The sequence below is a fragment of the Musca domestica genome, unplaced genomic scaffold (assembly GCF_030504385.1).
Source record: "Musca domestica strain aabys unplaced genomic scaffold, Musca_domestica.polishedcontigs.V.1.1 16, whole genome shotgun sequence".
NCBI lineage: Eukaryota > Metazoa > Arthropoda > Insecta > Diptera > Muscidae > Musca > Musca domestica.
In genome coordinates, this window is record NW_026712219.1 from 15,952,348 (window position 1) to 15,975,328 (window position 22,981).

The following is a 22,981-nucleotide window of genomic DNA, read 5'->3' on the forward strand; positions in this document are numbered from 1 at the left end:
CAATTTTTCGATATCGAATGCAAGAACAGGGCCCCTGGACATGGTTTTCGGCAGACCTGCAACTCTAGGTTTATTGAATAGAGGCATGAATGTTTTAAATCTTCAATTCATTTCCATATATCGACGAACTTTGGCCATCAACTGGTCTAATCTCTTAAATATTTATGTCTTTGTTCAAGTCTTTAGAAAACCTATCACTGAAAGTAATACTTAATACTTAAGTTTCGAATTATTTTTTTTTTAGAATTTCAAAACAAAAATAAAATTAATTTAGCAAAAAAATTAACTATTCAAAAAAACATCAAAGGTTGACATAAGGCAATCAAAACTAAAAAATGTGTTGATTTCATAGTTTTTTCTTTTTAAGATGAGCTTAGTAAATATTTGTATGTGTGTGTGTGTTTGTTATTATAAAGATTAATGCATATTTCTATATATGTATGTATTTTCTTGTTGTCTTTGAAATAATAAATTTATTATGTTTTTTTTTTGTTTAGCAATTTTGCTTTAAAAGTAGCTTTTTTAGTTAAATCTCAGTTTTTTTTTTTTCATTTCAAAAATTCTTATTTCATTTTGGATTATTTTGGAAAATATTGATTTCCTCATTTTTGTTTTTTCATTTATGCTTCACAAGAGTTTCCTTGTTAAAAAAATATATCAAAAAAAGGTAATAATAACATTTTATAAATAATAGTTTTTCTTAAAAGATAAATAACACAGAATTTAAATCAAATAAAAAAAATTATAAACTAAATTTGTTTTATAAAGCAAAAATCATATGTATAACAATAATAAATTTGGTTTTGTTGTGGTTGTGTTTCTCTCCATATTTTTCATAAATTCATTTGGGAAAATAAAAATTATGAAATTAAAATATGAACAGAAAATGTATTTATGTATGTTTTATGTATTTGAAATGCTTCGTTTCCGTTTCGAAATTCCTTGTGACATCGTTTGTTTGTTTGCGTTTTTCTTTCATTTAATTTTCTGGAATGGTCATTAGAGTCTTTGAAAGCGAAGAATTTGTTGTTGTATTTGCATCAGAGTTAACGCTATTGTTCAGTGTCGTATTTGCCGATCCTCCTCCAGTGGTGTTATTGGCACTTTCATCTAAAAATAAATCAATTTCTGGTATAGGATCACGCCAATAGTTGAAGTTGGAAAATTCAAATGCAGCTGCTTCGTCGGGCTTAATGGGCGGAAATAGTTGATCAACAATGTAGGTCATGCTGCAATAGCTGGAATGGATATGGAAAAATGGAGTTATTAGATAAAGGTGTTACTAAATGGATTTGGTATATTCTTTAACTATTTATTTTTGAATTATGTTATAATTTATTACTAGTAAACAAACGTTGTTTTTATAAAAACAACAATAAAGGGATAAAGCCTGACCATTTTGCAAAAACAAAATTTTTTGCTATTAGTATTTTGAACAAATCCTTTCAGCATGGCTAGGGTAGTTGGCATCATAATAAAAAACTGATGAAAAAATGTATAAAGGACTTTAAGATCGGCCGGGCCCTCCAAAATGTGAAAATTTGAATTATAGTCAAATCGGTATTCTCACATTTATGTGAATATTGAAGATTTATTTAAGATGACTAAACCTACCCTTTAAAATCCCTGAATGTCAAATTACAGATATTTTGGTTGTAAATTGGTGGCTGATATATCAAAACTACCCAAAATCGGGAGGTACCGTACCATACAGTATTAACAATTTTAAATTACAGCTGATGGTGATTGGGAAATGGCTTCAGAAATTTCCACAATACCGAAAATTGGGTGGTATTATTATAAGGGGACTATATCATAAATTGGACATACATGTTTGTTTTTGCTGGGAGTTAAAATGACCACACTGAGAATCCGAAATGTCAAACTGCAGCTGATTTGGTTGGGAAATGGGGGCAGACATTTTCAAAATACACAAAATTGAAGGCATCGTTAAAAGCGGTTTATACCTAAGCCTAGATCTACATACAGGGTGAGATGAAAAAACTGCAAACAGCTTCAGACTGCAGTCATTTCAAAGCCACTCGTCCGACAGCTGTTCAAAATTATTCCAGTGACAGCTCATTATATTGTTTACAAGCGTACAAAAGCATTTTGGTGAGACTCTTACAAAAAAAAAAGTTATTCGTGATGGAATTCAAGCGTGATAGTGTGATTTCTTTATATTTGGCTGGAAAACCACAAGTGGCTATCGTTAGAGCACTCCAGCATTTAAATGTGAATAAATATTTTGTGTCTCGTACCATCGCTCGTTACCGTGATACTGGTAGCCCGACATCAAGGAAGTTGACGGAAGAAAACATCAACATCAGCAGAAATGGTTCGAAAAGTAAAGAAGCGACCGAAAAATGGCTCGTGAGCTGAACATATCGCAATATTCAATTCGGCAAATATTGAAAAATGAGCTCATTCATTGAAATTCCAAAAAGTGCAAGAACTTACACCGCAACAGAAAGAAAATAGACTCAAAAGAGCTAAAGAGTTGCTTCGCTTGGTCGAAAGTGGTAAACTGCCGAATTTGGTTTCCTTCGATGAGAAAGCATTCGTTGTCCAGCAGTTTGTAAACAAACAAACCAAGTGATCGTGTTTACTTGCCAAAGAGGTCAGCTGAAAATGCGCACCTTCGGTTGGTTGCCGGGGCTTGACGGCAATGTTGATGGTGTGGGCCGCCATAACAGCCGATGGTCGCTCTCCGCTCGTATTAATCGACCGTGGAGGGTGTAATAAAGCCTTGGGCATGCAAACATTTTTCCCGCAGACCTTGGACATTTCAATAGGGCTCAGCACCATCGAATGGTTACAAAATGAGATTCCTCGCTTAATTTCCAGCCCACAATGGCCACCAAAATCTCCGGATACCAATCCGTTTAACTATTTGTCTGGAGTATTTTGGAAATCAAGTTTGGCACTAAAAATACCGAAGTGTCGATCACCAAAAGCAAGCGCTTCGCCAGGAATGAGCCAAAATACCGCAGAGCAACATTCGGGCAGGGTGTGACGGTTTCATTGGCCGTTTGAAGGCCATAATTCGTGCCAAAGGTGACCAATTCGGACAAATCTAAACTTATTCTAAAATTTAATACCATTTCCGACAATTTTTGCTTCATTCAATAAAATGTAATTAAAATGTAAAAATTATGGCATTTGACTTTGTAGCAGTTCTTTTTTATCTCACCCTTTAGGATTTCCGACTAATACTGCAAGGTGAAATGGAATGACAGATTTAATATATTCTACATTTTTTAAAAAAATACTGAGACTTCAAAGAAAAAAGATAGTCAGACCTTGGACATCGATATTGTCCATGAGAAAAATCATAACTAGTTTTTTAATTAAAAAAACAATATTTTTTAATCAAATGACAATTCTTTAAACTTTCAAGATTGAGGAAGCCATATTTTTTACAACTAAATAGTTTTACAAATCAAAATGTTTTCGTGTAAACGCATCGGTTAAATTTAAGTAAACAAAATAAAAAATTGATATTTTATGTATACTTAGTAAGAAATTTGCAGATTCTATTTTGGGGATCGCTGAGAAATTCTTTATTCTTTGAAGTTTTTTTTTTTTTATAAAATTAAAGCTAAAGCCTACTTTTAGGCGCCTTAAAAAAAATTAAATTTTATTATAAATTAAATTTTATTATAAATTAAATTTTATTATATTGGAGGACTAGAATTAAACGTTGAAGTATAGGGACGGGATAATATTAATTGTCATTCGAAATTTTAAAGCATACTTTAAGGCGCTTTAAATAGATTAAAACATCCTACACAAATTATGTGGCATAAAAGCAAATGTAAACGCTTAAGGAGGGGTTAATATCCTATTTTTCTTCCATTTAATTATTCTTAGATTTTTTTTCTCGAATTTTAAAGCATATTTTTAGGCGCCTTAAATGAACAATACTTTAACTCGCACTCGATGTGTGCCGATATATAGCAAATTTGTTATAAATTGGCAAGAAGAAAACAGACATTTTGAATCATATTAGTGTCACAAGCTTATCGCCGGTCTTGGAGTAATGTGATGTTTTTAGTTTAAGTCTTTTATAGCATATTTTTGGGCGCAGTTTTAAGTTTCTACCTTCCTAACTCTTAAATCAAATTTTTGTATTTATTTCTTGCCAGAGAAAATATTTACCATTTAATGTGCGTATTTCGTAGCATGCTTTTAGGCACATTTTTATATTATCAAGTTTCTTAATTTTTGATTAAGCGTGTCTATATTATACTTCATAGTATGCTTTTAGGCGTAGTTTTAAATAGTGTAATTTTAATTTCTTTGTTTTTCTTTTCTTGTCAATCGTGGTATTTTTTAGGTGGTATTTTTCTATATTGCTTCATAATTTAATAATTGGCTCTCAGAAGAAACAAACGTATAATTCAATAATTCATTCAAATAAAACAAACAAAAAAAGAAAAAAATTTTTTAATAATTTATTTTACCAAACATTGTCATGGTGTGTGTTTATGTATATATTAGGGAGACGATGACAAAGCTAGCTAAATTAACTTATAACTTAGTTTTATAAATCATCACAATATTAAATATGTATTTACAATACATTCATATATTTTTTTTTTAAAAACTTTTTTTGTATACACATACAAACATAATTATTATTATGATAATTGTTTATTTAATTAAGGCAACTTTGTTTCGCTAAAATCATATACCAAAAAAAAAAAAAAAACGAAAAGTATAAAAATATAGAAAGCCCTTTTTGGAAACCTTTAAAACGTTTTACTTTTTTTGCTTTACAAAAAAACATAAAATTAAAAAGGTACTGAATGTAACGCTTCTTTGTTTTTTTATACTTATATAAAAATACAATATTTCTTACACACATATTGCACATAAATTAACATCAAAACTTAACAAGACTTATGGGACTAAATAATAACTTAAATACTATTCTGTAACTAATAAATGATATCGTTTACCGACAATACTTTTATTTTGTTGCAACTGCACATTTTTTAGTTGTTAACAATCTAAACGGAAATGGGAATAGTTGACACATCTTATAGGGTATAGATACATATATACTCTTATAGGATACAGATAGTTACACATAGCTGTGGACAATTGAAAATTGTTAATTTTAAAACACTTATAAATCTAAGGATAAAAGCAATTTAATTGCATACTAAAAAACCAGGTAAATAAATATCACAATTTTTGTTGTTGTTGATGTTAGTATTGCTGTAGTTGTTGTTTTGTTAAAAATATATTTGGGAGGTTTGTTCATATATCTTTTAATTTCCTTCCTTCCTTCTTTACTCTGCCTCTCTCTCTCACACAGAAATTGAGAGTATTGCAGGTGTTTGAATATGGTATCTTCAACACACCGAAGAAGTATTTAATATCACTTCATTCTTATTGTTGTTGCTATTGTTTAGCTGCGTATAGGTATCACTGCTGTGTAAACTATTATTATTGGTGGCTGCCGTTTCCATGGAGGTACTATTCATGCTTGTTGTCTCCGAGACATCAATGACAATACCATCGTCATCATCCAAATACTCATCACTGAAAATGTCATCTTCATCACTTTCGGTATCACTGAATTTCAACTCTTCCTCCTCCTCGTCGTCGTCAAAGACATCGGTCTTATAATCGAAATCATCATAGAGGGCAGGAAAATATTCATCAACTTCCAGGGATTGATTGATGTAACCACTGTAGCAGGTCAATGGATGTGTAGAGTAGAGGTTGTGGTAGTATTGTAGGTAGGTAGGTTGGTAGGTAATTCATAAAGTATTTTTTGTTTTTTTGAAAATTAAAAGAAACAAAATAATTTTGAAAAATAAAACAAAACAGAAATAAGTTTCGAAACAGATCAGAAAAGAAAACAGTTTTTTTTTTTCGTTTTGGTTCCATAAAATTAACAATAGCAAATGAGAGGAGAAAGCGGAAAACATAAAACAAGAGATTGATATAAAACAATATTGAGGTAAGATAAATGAGGTAAAGAGTTTAAATCAATGGAAAATCAAAAAAGGATTTTGAGTAGAAATAAAGGAAAAATATATAACTGAAAGTAAGTATGGGAATATAAATCTAAACTATATTATATACCATAACTGGCCTATATCCATTCGATCTTTCCGTATAGGGACATGTATTAAATACTAGCCAGAGGCTAAACTAGATTTGTAGAATTATGAATTTAATAATGGGGCGGAAGGGACAGGAAACAGCCTATTTCGAATCTTGATCGAATATTCCTTGAAACATTTATGGAATTCTTTTGAATTCATTTTTCCGACACAAAAAAGTAATACAAAACTATTTTCGTGTTTGTTTTTTTTTGTTTTTGCGTTATATTCATAGAGAAAAATTATAAATTTTACCTATTATTAAGTCAACGATTTAATGCAAATAGGATGTTATTAAAATATGCCTTTTTCAGGACCTTATGAGGACTGCTTCAAAAATAATTTTGCTGAGCAGTGCAGAGAGCCAAACTGCAAAACACCAAGGCCATATCCCTATCCAGGGATAAATATGGCTAGTAAACTCTTGGAAGAGTCGCTAAGTTTTGTCGGATACCGGACAATTGCAATATCGAGGAGAATGGGACAGCTGATAAATAAGTATAGCTAGCTCTCAGTTTACCGACATACACAAAGAAGTCTGCGCTATATGTTTACTATGCTTGTCCAAAAACAGACGCAGAAAGTTCTATTGAGAAGAAGCTACTGGGCTGTGATTATTGCAATGCAATTTCAATTCAAGTAGGCAGACACAGTAGCAGACAGACAAATTGCCCTAAAGTCCCTCAAAATATTCTCTGTTAAATCTAGGGGCTGCAAAAACTGGTACAAAGAGGGCATATACCCTCGGCTTGTAGAACTCAACCGGGAAATGGAAGCCTGATATTAAATACTATAGGCTTTACAAGGATGATAAGGTGTTAGAAGTTATATTCTCTGTCCCTATTCCCTGTTTTTTAACCGGAGGCAGAGGCTTTTGGCCGCTTTTAATTTTTCTCCCTCGGGTGTGTAAAAACTATGGCCCTAATCAAAATGCCTCAAATGGCTATGGAATAGGAGTAGAATATAGGAGGAGTTAGATACTATATTCTCTGTCGCTGACCCCATCTTTTAATTCGGAGGCTTGGACTGTTGGTCGTTTCTGAGTTATGATGTCTTGCCACATTTGGCATGGGGATTCTACGGCCCTAATCAGCTTCTCGTAAGAGTTTAAATTGATCGCTTCTGAGTTATATCTTAGCATATTTGGCATGGGGATTCTACGGTCCTGATCGTCTTCTTGTAAGAGTTCAAATAGATCTCTTCTGAGTTATAATATATTGGCACACTTGGCGTGGCGATTCTACGACTCAGGTCAGCTTCTTGTAAGAGTTCAAATTGATCGCTTCTGAGTTATAATATCTTAGCATATTTGGCGTGGGGATTCTATGGCCCAGGTCGGCTTATCGTAAGAGTTCAAATGACCATGGAATAAGGCTATCTTTTTTGCAGGTTTTCATATACGAACACGAGCTTCTCCTTCCGCCATTCTCTTTCTTATCTAATCTTTTCAGGATGAATAAAGCAGACCACAGTGGCCACTGAGTAACACTAGCTGTGTTTTCAGGTTAAGGACTATTTATTTATTATATTTAAGTATTCAAACATATTATCTACCACCGTACCCGACTTTCAAATCGACGTTATATGCCGGAGGTCACTATTGAGTTTCAATCACCACATTTTATTTGTGGATTATACGGCGTGGTCAGCTTCATAATTAACTATGGAATAGTCATAAAACTGTTGGTCGACAGAACCAGTGAAATCAACAGTCGGTGATTATATATGCCAATACTCAAGCGTCACTCAAGCAGTACTCAAGACTTCTACCACCAAATCTATAACACATGTGCCATAATCATTGCAATCTATTTGGCATACAAGCTAAAAAAACAAAATAATAATAATCTGAGATGTGCTTAACGATCAGAAATTTGCAGTGAAAAAGGAGGGACAAAATCTCACGATCACATTCAGAATTATGCTATCCTTCTCTGAGTTGGTACCCGTACCAATAACCTAACGAAATATAAAAATCCGTTTTCTGATATTCTCTAACACTAATATTCACTGGACCATTCTATATCTTCTTTAATGACTTTAAGGATAAAATGCTACGTTACTTATAATTGTCTTCTTTTTTATTTCTCTTTATAGCCGTATGGTTGTTGGGCGTTTTCCTGCTTAAAACGTTTTAAGATGAACAAAATAGACCAGTAGTTTTTCGAGAGGAGTAGTAGACAATTAGAGCAAGTAATGGTTTTTAATCTGCACTTGGAAACAAGTGAAGAGATTCGCTTAAAAAAGAAGATTAATAACTGATATAAATAAGGAAATAAGACCCAGATCGTATTTTTTAGAAATAATAAATTGGGTATTCAATCTATGGATAAAAAAAGATCAATGAAAAAAGCGAAGAAATTAATTTAAACCAAAAAGACGCTTAACGCGTAGCATAAATAACGGTATAACATCGATATTTTTTAGTAAATGGTAGTTTCTACTTTTTTTAAATTCACAACTCTTTTCTTTCTTTGGTAATTTCAGAATAAAAAACAATATTTTATTATTTATTTATTGAGACTTCATTCATTTCATTATTAATTTTTTTAGATTTTCGCCTAAGAAAGCTTTCATATTTTTGATTTTCCATTATTTAAACCTCTTTTCACACTTAAGACATAAGTTTTGCATACATGGAAATTAATGTAGCTTAAAAACTAATTGTATAATGATTTTTTTATAATGGTGATTCTTTTAATGAAATCATATGATGATTATTACAACGAGAAAATAATGATTTAATTTAAAATTATATTTTTGTACTTTTGTTAAGGTTAGAATAACTAACCTATCTTAGGTTTAATAGATTACATTTGATTACTTCTTTGTTTGTTTCTTCTTTTTTTTTTGTTTGGCCAATTATTTCGAGATGAGATGTGCATGAGCTGTACACATACTCTAGCACATGTGTTCATATGTTAACCTCCTAACCAATGGTGAGATTAAATGTGAGGATTACAATACAATACTCGTACGTAACATACATTACAAACACCTTATACAAAAATACATAAGAGTACAATACCATGATGCTTACAAAGCTAAGGTTTTGGAAGGCATTCATATTGATTGATTGGTTTTAGCATATTTTGGGATAATGATTATTAATCGTTTGCTTTCGACTTGTATTAAACAGTACACCATGTGAGGAGTGTGTGGTATTCAAGGAGAGAGATATATAAATGGAAATGCTTTGTTTATAGCACACAACAAGACCGACCTTACAAATAAAGGCAAATTTAAGAAAACAATGGTACTTACGAGGATTGGAATGTTTGAGTTAACTCATGTTTTAATTCTCCTTTGGTGTTAATTGTGAAGATGCGTTTAATGGGTATGCCAACAGCACGATAGGCCCAGACATCCTAGAAAATAAAAACATATTTATATTACATATATATTCTTAAAAGTCCCAATTAGACCTCTAACTTACATTTATACGATTACCATAACCAGCATAGAAGGGATCCTTGTTGGGGAACAAATCCCTGATATCCGAGAGGCAAGCAATTTTAAATTGTTCTGGTTTACGTTCAATCACCTCCCGGTGGAAGGCTGAGATCAATGATGTGGGATTCAATAGCAATGGGCCATCGGGCAGCTTCACATCACCCTGTCGAATTGAACGTAAATATTCACGGGTTGCCCGCGATTGGCCAATGGCACGAGCCGAAAGATATAACAGCTTATAGCCGTTTTGTTCGATTTTCGAGAATAGCTGGGCCACACCCAATTGGGCCCAATCCTTACCAACCATTGGTAAAATGTGACCCAAAACATCGGATTTTGTGATGGTACCATCGATGTCCGATATAACAACTTTATCACTGTGACGCCAACGGAAGAGATAGCACTTGCAACGTGTTGTGCCCTGATAGGCGGTGGTTACACTGAACTCAATTTCATTCATTCCCTCTTTGAGGTTGAGTTTTTTCTGAAAGCAAAAAAGAAAGGTTAATTTCTTCTCACCTTAAAGAAGTCTATCTTAAATCTGGTAGGGTTTCTCATAAAGGGTATCTGATGTCCAAATGGGGACAAAATTTGAAGGCTATGTTAGAAAATAGATTTGAACTTATTTGTGACGGATATATTTATTTAGTTTTCTATCGGGTTTAATGTGATTGCAGGTTAATGAGAACCCCCCTTTTCCCTCTACCATCTTTTCAAAGATATTTTCACCACTCTTTCTACTTTATCTCTTTATAATTCTTTACTATAATTCTTTAAGTTTTTTTTCAAAATTTACGGCTAGATCTAATTGTGGAGCAGTTGCCAAACAAGGCAGCTACACCTCCGTGACGTAGTCAAAAAACAATTGGGTGGATGGACATACTAAATGGAATCTATCCCGAACAGTCCTTTAATCCGTCCTTACGTCAGTGGGAAGCTTTTTGCTTCTTTCAAAATGTTCTACACTTTCCCTGTAGCCATAAATGTAAGGGTATCAAAAACGTATGATATTCTCCTACTTACAATGGCTTCCGAGCTAAGACGCAATGATTTCTTGTAGTGTTCATTCTTATTCTTATCCCCTGTGGATTCACTCTTCGACGAGGCCTGCGACAGATCTTCCATATTTTCCATAATGGCCGAGGTATTTTCGGCATTCATTGTGGAATCGGTTTTACTTAGAGTGCGATCACTGAAATCTGGGGAATTTGGACGTGATGTTTGGGTTGTGGCCACAGCGGTTTGGTCCAAATCTAAATAAGAGTACACAAAAACATTAAGAAATGAAAGTGTTTTTCTAAAAAAAAGTATTCACTTACTTTCTTGTTTGTCCTCAATTTTCACTGACTTTTGGCTATTGGCTGGTGCCACGGCCGCGGCTTGATTGACATTTTGTGAACGTCTCCAATACCACCAGGAACGTTTGGCTTGATTTTGAGTGCCTGTGGGTGTGCCAGCCTCGGCATCGGCCTTGTTGGCTGCCTCAGCAGCAACTGCGGCGGCAGCATCTTGTTTGGCATTGACCATAAGCTGTTCAATGGCATCCTTTTTTTTGGAATGAAATATTAAAAATATGTTAGGAGATCCAATTTTTAAATCTAAATCTACTAAATGCCACCTAGTGCACAAAGGAAAGATGTGTAATTCTTTTTCCAATTGGCATGATAGGTATGTTTGTGTGTTGTGTGTATATGAAAAGCAATGGGTGTGTGTGTGTGTATTCTGTATTATAACAAGACATTGATTACAACAACTTACATTAGTCAAAGGCTTCTGGAAAGTTATAATGGTCATGACAATTGGACATGCAGCCGCCCAGCTGTAATATTTACCATTAAGGCGGACCACTAAATTCGGCGATGAAAAGATGCTGGGATTTTCACAGACCTTTTTGTTTTGTTTTTGACGCAATACGAGACACGGGGCAGGCAAGTAGTGATCCACATTTGTTTGACAAAATTGCACACATCATGATTTTATCATCAAAGAGACAAATATTTTTTTTTGTTGCAAAGGGAAAGAAGGGAAATTTTAGGTGGGAGGAATTTTAATAAACGTTAGTTGTTTGCTTTGTTCAAAATGAGTAATTAGTATTGATTGTTGTTTGTTTTTTTCTGTAGTTAATATTGTCTTTAAATGAAATTGCAAATTTACTACTACGTTTTTCATACACAACAAATTTAGGTTTTGTTTTTTTAAATTAAAATTTTAAAGAAATTAATGTAATGTGAAGTATTTTTGGAAAATGAAATAAAATTTAGTTACAAAAATTTAAATGGCCCAAAAATATAAACAAATTTTATCGGCCTTAATTTTGAACGTCTGGTGGAAATAAATCATCTCTTGCCAAAAATAGTGTTGCCGGGAGTATTTGTGTTGTTGTATTCCGGGGAGTATGTGTTAGTATTAATTGTTAAGCCGGTATTTTATACCCTCCAAAATGGGAAAACCAAAAAATACAGTTTTTAATTATTAAATCGGGGGTTGCTTTATGTAGAAGCCATATGAAAACACACATTGCATCAGACTGATGCAATTTCTAAGCCACTCGTCCGACTCATTATATTGTTTACAAGTGTACAAAAGCATTTTGGCGAGACTCTTCCAGAAAATAAGTTATTCGTGATGGAATTACAGCGGGATAGTGCGATTTCTTTACATTTGGCTGATAAACCACAAGTGGCTATCGTTAGAGCACTCCAGCATTTAAATGTGAGTAAATCTTTTGTGTTTCGTAACATCGCTCGTTACCGTGATACTGGTTGTTGTTGTTGTAGCAGTAGTACATGTGTGTGTTTGTGTTCTGCTAATCTGGTTCCAGCTCCAGGTTTAGAAATTCGGCTACTTTAACTGGCTGTAGCCAGAGATCCTCTGGAGTGAGTTGGGTAGGTTTGGCTGAGCAATTAAAAAGGTGTAGCGTATTGTGCGGGCCTGTATCACACGCCGGGCAGGCGTCACGCACATCTTCATCAATTCGTGCCCAATACGAATTGAGGCGACTACACCATCCTGAACGTAATTGCGCCAAAACTACCCTGGTTTGTCTAGGCAGCTGACGTTCTTCGGCTGCAATGGATGGGGGTGGACTCCGAGGACGGCATTCACTTTATAACTGCTAATAGCATCCGCGACTGCATCGGTGTGAATGCCACTCAGACCTGCCTGATAGGCTTCTTGATCTAGAGGCTCTCTCTTGTAGCGCTGGACCTCCCTCTCTAGATCATGTATGTCCTTCCTGACACGCCTGGGTGGGGGAGAGTTGGGGTGGCTCTCACGGTAACACCCAAGCAGGTACTGCAACGAAAGCATATGATTATGCTGACGTAAGGGAAGGATTTTCGCCTCCTCATGTAGATGGTCCACTGGTGTCATGAGGAGGCACCCTGTCGCAGTTCTCAGGGCAGCGTTCTGGCAGGTCTGGATATTCTTCCACTGCGTAGCACTAGTATTCGCAGACCACACTGGAGCCGCATAGTTGACCACAGACCGACCTATCGCGTTATAAGAGGTCAACAAGGTTTCTTTGTCCGCACCCCAAGAGCTGCCGGCTAGCGCCTTGAGGACTTTGTTCCTACTTTTCATCTTGTCGCAGATAGCTGTGGCTTGCGCGGACGACTTGAACATGCTGTCGAACGTTACCCCAAGAATCTTGGGGTAGTTCGTGGTCGGTATTAAATTCCCCTCGACCTGAACATTCAGCTGTGTTCTCATCTCCGCAGACCATGTGGTAAAGAGTGTGGCCGTTGATTTCGTGGCGGATATTTTCATATTCCTCGCGTGGAAGTATGCGGCAAGCTCCGCGAGATAGGGGTTCAACCTTTCGCATATGTCATCGACCACTGGACCCGACGCCATGATCGTACAATCATCCGCATACGTTACGATCTCAATGCCGTCTGGAGGGCGAGGAATTCCGGAAAGGTAGAGGTTAAACAGTTCCGGAGATATCACCCCACCTTGGGGAACTCCCTGTTTCACTCTACGGGCTTTGGACTTCTTGTTCCGAAATTCCACGTACGACTGGCGTCCACACATATAGTTGATTATCCAACGTTTCAAACTTGGCCGGAGGGTAGTTCTCTGTACGTCCTCAAACAGTGTGGCATGATTGACCGTATCAAATGCCTTTGATAGGTCAAGGGCTACCAACACTGTTCTGTCACACGGCCTGTTCTGGTTTAGTCCTCTACTAATATGTGTGGAAATGGCGTGTAATGCTGTTGTGGTACTATGTTGTGGACGGAATCCATGCTGGTGGTTGGCAACTGCATAGCTTCCTCTAATGCTGGGGAGGAGTAAAGCCTCAAGAGTCTTTGCTACTGGCGACAAAAGCGAAATCGGCCTGTACGATTCGCCTTTACTGGCATCCTTGCCTGGCTTCAGTAGCGGGACCACCCGGCCCATTTTCCAGGTTTCGGGCACTATGTGGGTGGCTAGCGACAAATTGAGAACTTTTGTTAAGTACTCGACTCCCGGCGTATCCAGCTGCTTCAACATTACCATTGAGATTCCGTCCGGGCCCAACGCTTTGGATGTCTTAGCGTTACGGATGACATTTGCAACATCACCCATCGTAAACTGTGGTGGTTCCTCCTCGGCGGGAAGAGATCTGATACGACGTAGTACTCTTCGCTTCGCCCTATCACTCTCGGGGTGTTCGACAAATTGTCGGTTAAAATATTCCGCGCACCTCTTCGGATCAGTCACCGTTACGTCGTTAAAAGTGACTGAGGTCCTATCATCCTTTTTTCCAGGGTTCGAGAGCGACTTAACCGTTACCCACAGCTTACTCATATCGGTTCCAATGTTGCAGCACTTCAGATGGTCTAGCCACTTTTTCCTCTTATGCTCCTGTACCAACCGGTTGACTTCCACTGTCAAATCACTGATTCTAGGATCAGTAGGGTTGGTACGACGGAGATCATCACGCTCGTTTGCTAATCCCGCTGCCTCTGCTGGGAAGTTTGGTCTTATCTCGGTCTACCGTGATACTGGTAGTGTATCCCGACGTCAAGGAAGTGGACGGAAGATAACAGCAACATCAGCAGAAATGGTTCGAAGAGTAAAGAAGCGACTTGATCGAAACTTGCGTCGCAGTGGCCGAAAAACGGCTAGTGAGCTGAACATATCGCAATATTCCAAATATTAAAAAATGAGTTCGGGGTAAAGCCATTGAAATTCCAAATAGAAAATAGACTCAAGAGAACTAAAGAGATGCTTCGCTTGACCGAAAGTGGTGAACTGCTGAATTTGGTTTTCTCCGATGAGAAAACATTCTTTGTGCAGCAGTTTGTAAACAAACAAAATTATCTTTGGTTGGCCACCAGAACTCAAGCGCCGGCCATGGTGATGGTGTTGGCCACCATAACAGCCGATGGTCGCTTTCCACTCGTATTAATCGACCGTGGCATGAGAATAAATATTATCGCGAAAATATTCTGGAGGGTGTATTAAAGCCTTGGGCACGCAAACATATTGGCCGCAGACCTTGGAGATTCCAACAGGACTGTCAGCACACGCCACCCAAGAATGGTTACAAAATGAGGTTCCTCGCTTTATTTACAGCGCACAATGGCCACCAAAATCTCCGGATACCAATTCGTCGGAGTTTAATGTCGGGAGTATTTTGGAAAGTAAGGCTGGCACTAAAAAACACCAAAGTGTTGATCACCTCAAGCAAGCACTTCGCAGGGAATGGGCGAAAATACGACAGGGCAACATTCGGACAGCGTGTGACGGTTTTATTGGCCGTTTGAAGGCCATAATTCGTGCCAAAGATGACCAATTCGAACAAATCTAAACTTATTTTAAAATTTAATGTTATTTCCGATTTTTTGTGCATTCATTCAATAAAATTTAAAAACAAAAATTAAAAATTATAGCATTTGTCTTTTTTGCAGTTTTTTTTTATATCACCCTGTATGATTCTTATAGTTTTTCAAAGATGAGCTACTTTCTTCTTACTGCTGATCAGAAACGGATAGGATACGATAAGATAATTATATAAAATATTAATAATAATAATCCTCTAATAGACTTTAACAAGTCCCTATCAAAAAAAAAGTTTTCAAATGGTTGGTTTTATTGTTGAGCTGCTGCCCGAAAAAGGCACTTTTTTCATGGCCGCCTAGTTATATACAGATTGGATGTGAATTGATGCTCCTTTAAAACTTGAGTGTTCCCAAAACTTTCCCAAAAATAAAACAAATGACTCAGGAATTCTGCATTCGAAAATAAATAAAATACGAAAGGGGAAACGTTTCCATTAAAGAAACTATGTTAACGAGGCCGAGAAAGAGCTCCTTCACAAAAACCGAAATTATCTTTTATTTCTTATGTCAAGGAGAGCTTGCTAAATTCAATTTAAGACATGAAAAAATGTGGAGGGTATAAAAAATCGGTTAGTATAAAAAATTGTCCTGTCAACGAAAACAAATTATCAGCAGCATTTTTCACATGTGGGACAATCACAAAAATAATAAAAAAAAAATAATTAATAAAAAAAACAAAAGCAGGACAATTTGCACAGGTGCGTCAGCAGTGTTTGCGTATGGGTGTGTGTGTGTATGAAAAAGTAACAGTAGTAAAGTGCAAATAAAATTTCAATTTTGATCCATTAGTATAGAATTGAAATGGGCATTCCATACAAGATACAGATACATTGACAGAGGCAGGCAAACAAACAAAAGCATCCAAAAACTGATTTGAAAAACTTACATCCTTATATTTGATGGCATTGCGTTCAAATTCCTCATCCGAGGGATCACGATTTTCCTGTAGGCCACACAAGGACATGGCCACAAAGTCCAAATACCTGAAAAGAAAGAAAAATTAAGAATTAATTCAATTCTCCTTGGAAAACGATGGAGTAAACTCACTTTCCATCTGGCGCCTTGCCATCTTCATAGTCCGAGTCTAAGCTCTTTTGGCCCTCCAACGAACTGGGCGAATGTGGCAACGAAGTACCATTACCACTTTCACGATCATCATCCTGACCCTGTAAATTACCCACGGCTGGGGAGTTTTCTTTGGAAATTGAAGCTGAATTGGCATTCGGTATATACATGGCCAACATTTCGGGATCCATACCCTCGGCATCGGCCAAATAGATGCCACCATCATTACCCTGTTTACGCATTTTATTATTCTTCTTCATGAAATTAAACATGTTGCTCAACATGGAGTTGTGTTGAGCCTGGGCCCGAGCCGCCTGGCTGTCAGCATTTACATCGGGCTTTACCTCGGGCGTTGGCAACTCACCCCATTTCCATGAGGCTGACGATGTCATTAGATCACTATCCGTTTCCTTTTCCCTTAGCGATATTTCTAATTCGCTGTCACTCTGTATGGGCGATGAGGGGCGTCCTGCACCCCGACCAATGCCACAAGCACCATTACCACCCGATGAGGTAACTTCGGTATCCGAAAAGAAATGTATATCTAAATCATGTATACGTGAGGTGGTGGTGGGCGTGATGGGTGATGTTTTGCACTGTTGCTGCTGTTCCGAAGCTTGACTTTCATCACCAGCCAAGGCGGTAACAGCATCCACAGATTTTGGTGATGCCTCATCATTGGATGAATTATTAGTATTATTTGAGATCGATAGAGAGCTGGTGTCAGCATCTTCAGCTGCCTTATTAGAGTTGTTCTCCTCGGTGGTGGGGGTACCATCGACAGGGGTATTGCTACCCAGAGAACTACTGGAAGATGTTTTACGTTGAGCATTTTTCTTTTTCATTTGAGACTTCTTGCGGCGTTTCTTTTTACTCTTTGATTCCTCCTTAATGCTTTCGGTGTTGGAGGATAATTTTTGTTCCTGCACCTGTAAGTTGTTTTTATTGCTAACTGTGGTTGTTGCAGTTTCTGGTTTCTCAACATTTTGTGATGCTGCTGATGATGTTAAGGTGGTATCTAATGATTCCACAAGTGGCTGTTTGGTTTCTTCTACTGCATTTTTAGCTTCTGCCTCTTCTTTGGTCTCACTTTCCAGACGTTTTTCATCTGTTTGGGTGCTGTTACTCCAATCCTGGAAAACGAAGGAAAACATGGGTTGCTAAGTTGGGGTTTAAAAATTTATTTTAGTTAATTAAAAAAGAATCTAAGTTGAATGGACTGAAGCTACACCACTTTGGCCGTGCATTCAAAAATTAAATTCAAATAAATTCGCCATTTTTGATTCGAAATTGGATTAAATAGAAATATGAGCTATATTTAATGAAAAAACTGAAACCAACTTCAGACTGCTGTCATTTCTAAGCCACTCGTCCGACAGCTGTTAAAATTATTCCAGTGACAGCTCATTTTATTCCTTACAAGCGTACAAAAGCATTTTGGAGAGAATTTTCCAGAAAAAAGCGTGAAGCGTGATTTCTTTATATTTGGCTGGAAAAACACAAGTGGCTAACGTTAGAGCACTCCAGTATTTAAATGTGAATAAATCTTTTGTGTCTCGTGCCATCGCTCGTTACCATGATACTGCTAGCGTAGCCCGACGTCAAGGAAGTGGACAGAAGAAAACCGCAACATCAGCAAAAATGGTTCGAAAGCGACTTGATCGAAACCCGCTTCGCAGTGGCCGAAAAATGGATTCCATTCGGCAAATATTGAAAAATGAGCTCGGGGTAAAGCAATTGAAATTCCAAAAAGTGCAAGAACTTACACCACAACAGAAAGAAAATAGACTCAAAAGAGCTAAAGAGTTGCTTCTCTTGGCCGAAAGTGCTGAACTGCTGAATTTGGTTTTCTCCGCTCCGATGAGAAAACATTCGTTGTCCGGCTGCTTGTAAACAAACAAAATAATCGTGAAAATTTGCAACTTCGGTTGGCCACCAGAACTCAAGCACCGGCCATGGTGATGGTGTGGGCCGACATAACAGCCGATATTCGCTTTCCGCTCGAGTTAATCGACTTTGGCATCAGAATAAATGCCGAATATTATCCCGAAAATATTCTGGAGGGTGTATTAAAGCCTTGGACACGCAAACATTTTGGCCGCAGACCTTGGATATTCCAACAGGACTCTGCACCATTGCACTCAGCACGCGCCACCCAAGAATGGTTGCAAAATGAGGTTCATTTCCAGCGCGAGGAAACTCACCAAAATCTCCGGATACCAATTCATTGGACTATTGTGTCTGGAGTATTTTGGAAAGCAAGGTCGGCACTAAAAATACTAAAGTGTCGATCACCTTAAGCAAGCGCTTCGCCGGGCATGGGCCAAAATAACGCAGAGCAACATTCGGGCAGCGCGTAATGGTTTCATTGGCCGTTTGAAGGCCATAATTCGTGCCAAAGGTGACCAATTAAAACAAATCTAAACTTATTCTAACATTTGTTCCTATTTCCGACATTTTTTGCTTTCATTCAATAAAATTAAAAAAATATAAAAATTATGGCGTTTGACTTTGTTGCAGTTTTTTTTATCTTACCCTGTATATTCGATTCGAAATTGGATGAATTATTAAATATGAGCTATATTTAAATCTGTAGCATTTTAAATAAGATGTACTCATTTTTAGGAAAAAAATACTCCACTAATGGAAGATCTCTGCCTAGGGAAGATCTTTCATTAATAAGAGGCCAATAAAAGCCTTCCAAATTTAATTTCTAGTTTCCATGCAAATCTTTAATAGTTCTTTTATCTATGGAATACCCATTGGAGATAAACTTCCATGGAAAGCTTTAACAATTATTTTTATCGATAGAAGTAATTGTTTGCATTAGAAAGTTTTTTAAATGTCTTGGGGGTCTAAAGTATTTTAAGGTCCCAAAGACCTTATGCCACAGTCTGATGTTGGTTCAATTATCTATTTTTGATGTAGTTTCATTTATCTCTTTCTATTGCAATATGAGTCCAGTTGTCAGCCTTTACCTTATCCTTATCGATAGCATCGAATTGAAAGATTTCTTCATGTTCAGCCCATTCTTGACGCAATTTCTGTGTGGTGTACTCTTTGAGCTTTTCGCTAAGGTTACGCCTTTCCAAGGTGTTATCAGTGTGTCTGGAATAAGAAAAGGAACAATAACATTAGATTATCTCCATAAACAAAAAAAAAAAAAGAAAATAAAGAAACAAAAGAAATTATCATGCCAAAACAAAAACCACACAAAAAAGAAAGAAAGGTAACACATACACAACAATTTGGAAATATTCTTTTGTTTGGCGGTTTGAATTTTTTTTTTCTTTTTAGAACAAATTTGTTTTTTTTTTTGTTACTTTTAGAAATTAAAAATACTACCTTCTATGGCTATAATCTGAAATTTGATTCTCAAATTTATGCGATGGTTCATCGGACTCCTTAGCAGATTCTTTAGAGAAATCAATGGAATTACGTCGGGGCAATGGCAATGTCATGGGTATTTGCAGCGTATCACTAGCATTTCTATATTTTTTTCGATTTTTGAATGGATCCGTCAGCGTATACAGTAATTGTTGAGGTTGTTGGCAGTAGTTGTTGTTTTGTTTGGTGGTTTGTTGTAAAAAGTTTGTGAACGAACGATCGGTGAATGAATAGAAGAAAAAACGCAAGAAAAACAACAACAACGAGAAAATGAGGAAAAAAAGGAAAAAAAGTATTAAATAAAATAATAATGAATATTTAAGAAAATCATTCTAATATAAATAAATTGAAAAAAAAAACACATGATCTAATATTTACAATGCTATAGAGTGTGTTGAAACAAAAAATATGTGTATTTTTAAATATAATATACAAAAAATAAGTGTTCTTTGAATTACACCATTTTCCCAATTTTTTCAATTGGATGTATTTAGGGTATGTTTCTGTTTGGCGATAGAAAGGTAAATTCGAATGGAAAACACAAATTTAAATATGATTTCCAAATTTTTGATTTAAATTTTAAAAATTTAAAAAACTCATTTGAAATGGCGATTTGATTTCGCCTTCACTTTCGCATCGTCATACAGAAACAAGGCCATAACTTTTTAATTCAAATTAAGCTCTGTTGCAGAATTTGCAAGAATGTACTATCTTTTTTTTTGTGGCAATATTTTTACATTCCTGTAGATTCTGGAAACAGAGCATTATAAAATTATATTTTTCCATTTACATTCGGAAATGGTGTACTAAAATAATAATAAAAACCAATTTGTGTAATGTAAGCAGATGATTGTTTGTTTTATGTTTGCGTGTGTTTGTGTGGGAGTGAGTGAGTGAGGTGCAGGTAATTCTAATATATAATTCAATTGGGGATTTGATTTTTGCATAATTTTGTTCAATTTAAATTTTTAGACAGTACGAGCTCGAGGTTTGGAATTCTGTTTTGGTGTAACCCCCTTTTCTATGAAAGGAACGAATTATAAAGGAAACAGTTAACACTTCAAAATTTCATTGAACAAAAATTCAGCTACAGTATTTAGAAATTCTGTCGACAAAAAAGGGAGCGTAACGAGTTAAATAAAAAATTTACTCCTACTACTCCTTCAAAAATTTTCTACGTATGAATTCGGACAGCAAAAGTAGCCAGAGGTGGTCTCAGAAACCAAACACGCCTGGGAATTTCTTTAGAGAAGAATTTTATCTCTGGAGTTCAGTTATACGGGGTGAGATGAAAAAACTGCAATCAATTTCAGACTGCTTTCATTTCTAAGCCATTTGTCCGACAGCTGTTAAAATTATTCCAGTGACAGCTCATTATATTGTTTACAAGCGTATAAAGGCATTTTGGTGAGAATTTTCCAGAAAAAAAGTTATTCGTGATGGAATTCAAACTTGATAGTGTGATTTCTTTATATTTGGCTGGAAAACCACAAGTGGCTATCGTTAGAGCACTCCAGCATTTAAATATGAATAAAACTTTTGTGTCTCGTGCCATCGCTCGTTACCATGATACTGCTAGCGTAGCCCGACGTCAAGGAAGTGGACAGAAGAAAACAGTAGAAATGGTTCGAAAAGTAAAGAAGCGACTTGATCGCAACCCTCGTCACAGTGGCCGAAAAATGGCTCGTGATCTGAACATATAGCAATATTCCATTCGGCAAATGTTGAAAAATAAGCTCGAGGCAAAGCCATTGAAATAACTCAGACCGCAACAAAAAGAAAATAGACTGAAAAGAGCTAAAGAGTTGCTTCGCTTGGCCGAAAGCGGTGAACTGCCGAATTTGGTTTTACTCGATGAGAAAACATTCGTTTGCAGAGTTTGTAAACAAACAAAATGATCGTGTTTACTTGCCAAAGAGGTCTGCTGAAAATGTGCATCTTCAGTTGGCCACCAGAACTCAAGCACCGGCCATGGTGATGGTGTGGGCCGCCATAACAGCCGATGGTGGCTCTACGCTCGCATTAATCGTCCGTGGCATCAGAATAAATGCCGAATATTATCGCGAAAATATTCTGGAGGGTGTATTTTGGCTACAGACCTTGGACATTGCATCCAGACTCAGCACCATCGCACTCAGCACGCGCCACCCAAGAATGGTTACAAAATGAGGTTCCACGGATACCAATCCGTAGGACTATTGTGTCTGTAGTATTTTGGAAAGCAAAGTTGGCACTATACCAAAGTGTCGATCACCTCAAGCAAGCTCGTCGCCGGGAATGAGCCAAAATACCGTAGAGCAACATTCGGGCAGCGTGTGGCGGTTTCATTGGCAGTTTGAAGGCCATAATTCGTACCAACGTAACCAATTCGAACAAATCTAAATTAATTCTAAAATTTGATGTTATTTCCGACATTTTTTGCTTTCATTCAATAAAATTTGAAAAAATTTAAAAATTATGGCGTTTGACTTGGTTGCAGATTTTTATCTCACCCGTATGTTAAAAGATTACATTGTGGGATATTTTACTCGAAAAAGTCTAAATTTTGTTGGGTTTTCGAATTGCACTCCTGGCTGCCTTCTTGAAAGCAATGAGAACTCATTTCTTTTCCCCAACTAATTTTGTTTCTTTTTCAAAATCAAGCCCGTACTGTATATAAAATTGTTTCACAATTTCTTGTAATTACTTTGCCTGATCATTTTCGATTTGCTTGTGCTCTGGCTGTGCGCAACAGTTATAAGCGAGACAATGTGATATAAATGCTAGCATTTTTGTCTTTTTTCCGTTTTTTTCATGTAACATGCAATGTTAAACTTACTTATCTAAATCGTTGTCATTATCTAAACTAGTGCCATTTTTCAAATATTTTTCGGGAAAATGATTTGTGGGTATGGGCGATGTTGCCATATTATCTGGCAACTCTTCCACATCTTCTTCGGGGCATTCTTCAACAAAAAATGCTTCACCAGATTCACCGAGTTTCATGTGTATGTCGACCGGTTCGCCATTGATTTCAATATCAACCTGAAAATAAATAAAAAATAAAGGATTAGAATTAATTTTGAATGGGGAATTTAATTTAAGTTTTAAACAGAATTCTTATTTTAAGTCTCGGCATAACAA

At 36.3% G+C, this 22,981-nt stretch overlaps 1 protein-coding gene across 4 annotated transcripts in view; it reads right to left on the reverse strand.

Moving 5' to 3' along the window:
- Positions 1–472: 472 nt before the first annotated feature.
- Positions 473–22,981, reverse strand: part of LOC101889227 (phosphatidate phosphatase LPIN1) — a 51,729-nt gene continuing 29,220 nt past the window's right edge. The window contains exons 3-13 of one of the 4 annotated variants that reach the window (XM_011292413.3): positions 22,677–22,882; positions 19,817–19,960; positions 19,450–19,579; positions 16,454–17,604; positions 16,293–16,389; positions 11,334–11,462; positions 10,895–11,120; positions 10,599–10,828; positions 9,559–10,059; positions 9,387–9,490; positions 473–1,238 (exon numbers count right to left, since the gene is read on the reverse strand). In XM_011292413.3, coding sequence (XP_011290715.1) covers positions 980–1,238; positions 9,387–9,490; positions 9,559–10,059; positions 10,599–10,828; positions 10,895–11,120; positions 11,334–11,462; positions 16,293–16,389; positions 16,454–17,604; positions 19,450–19,579; positions 19,817–19,960; positions 22,677–22,882 — 3,177 coding nt within the window. In that variant the 3' untranslated portion in view covers positions 473–979. Of the gene's footprint in view, positions 1,239–4,440; positions 5,704–9,386; positions 9,491–9,558; positions 10,060–10,598; positions 10,829–10,894; positions 11,121–11,333; positions 11,463–16,292; positions 16,390–16,453; positions 17,605–19,449; positions 19,580–19,816; positions 19,961–22,676; positions 22,883–22,981 lie in introns of those variants that run through there. The other 3 variants (XM_005179027.4, XM_011292416.3, XM_011292414.3) reach the window with 3 other exon arrangements.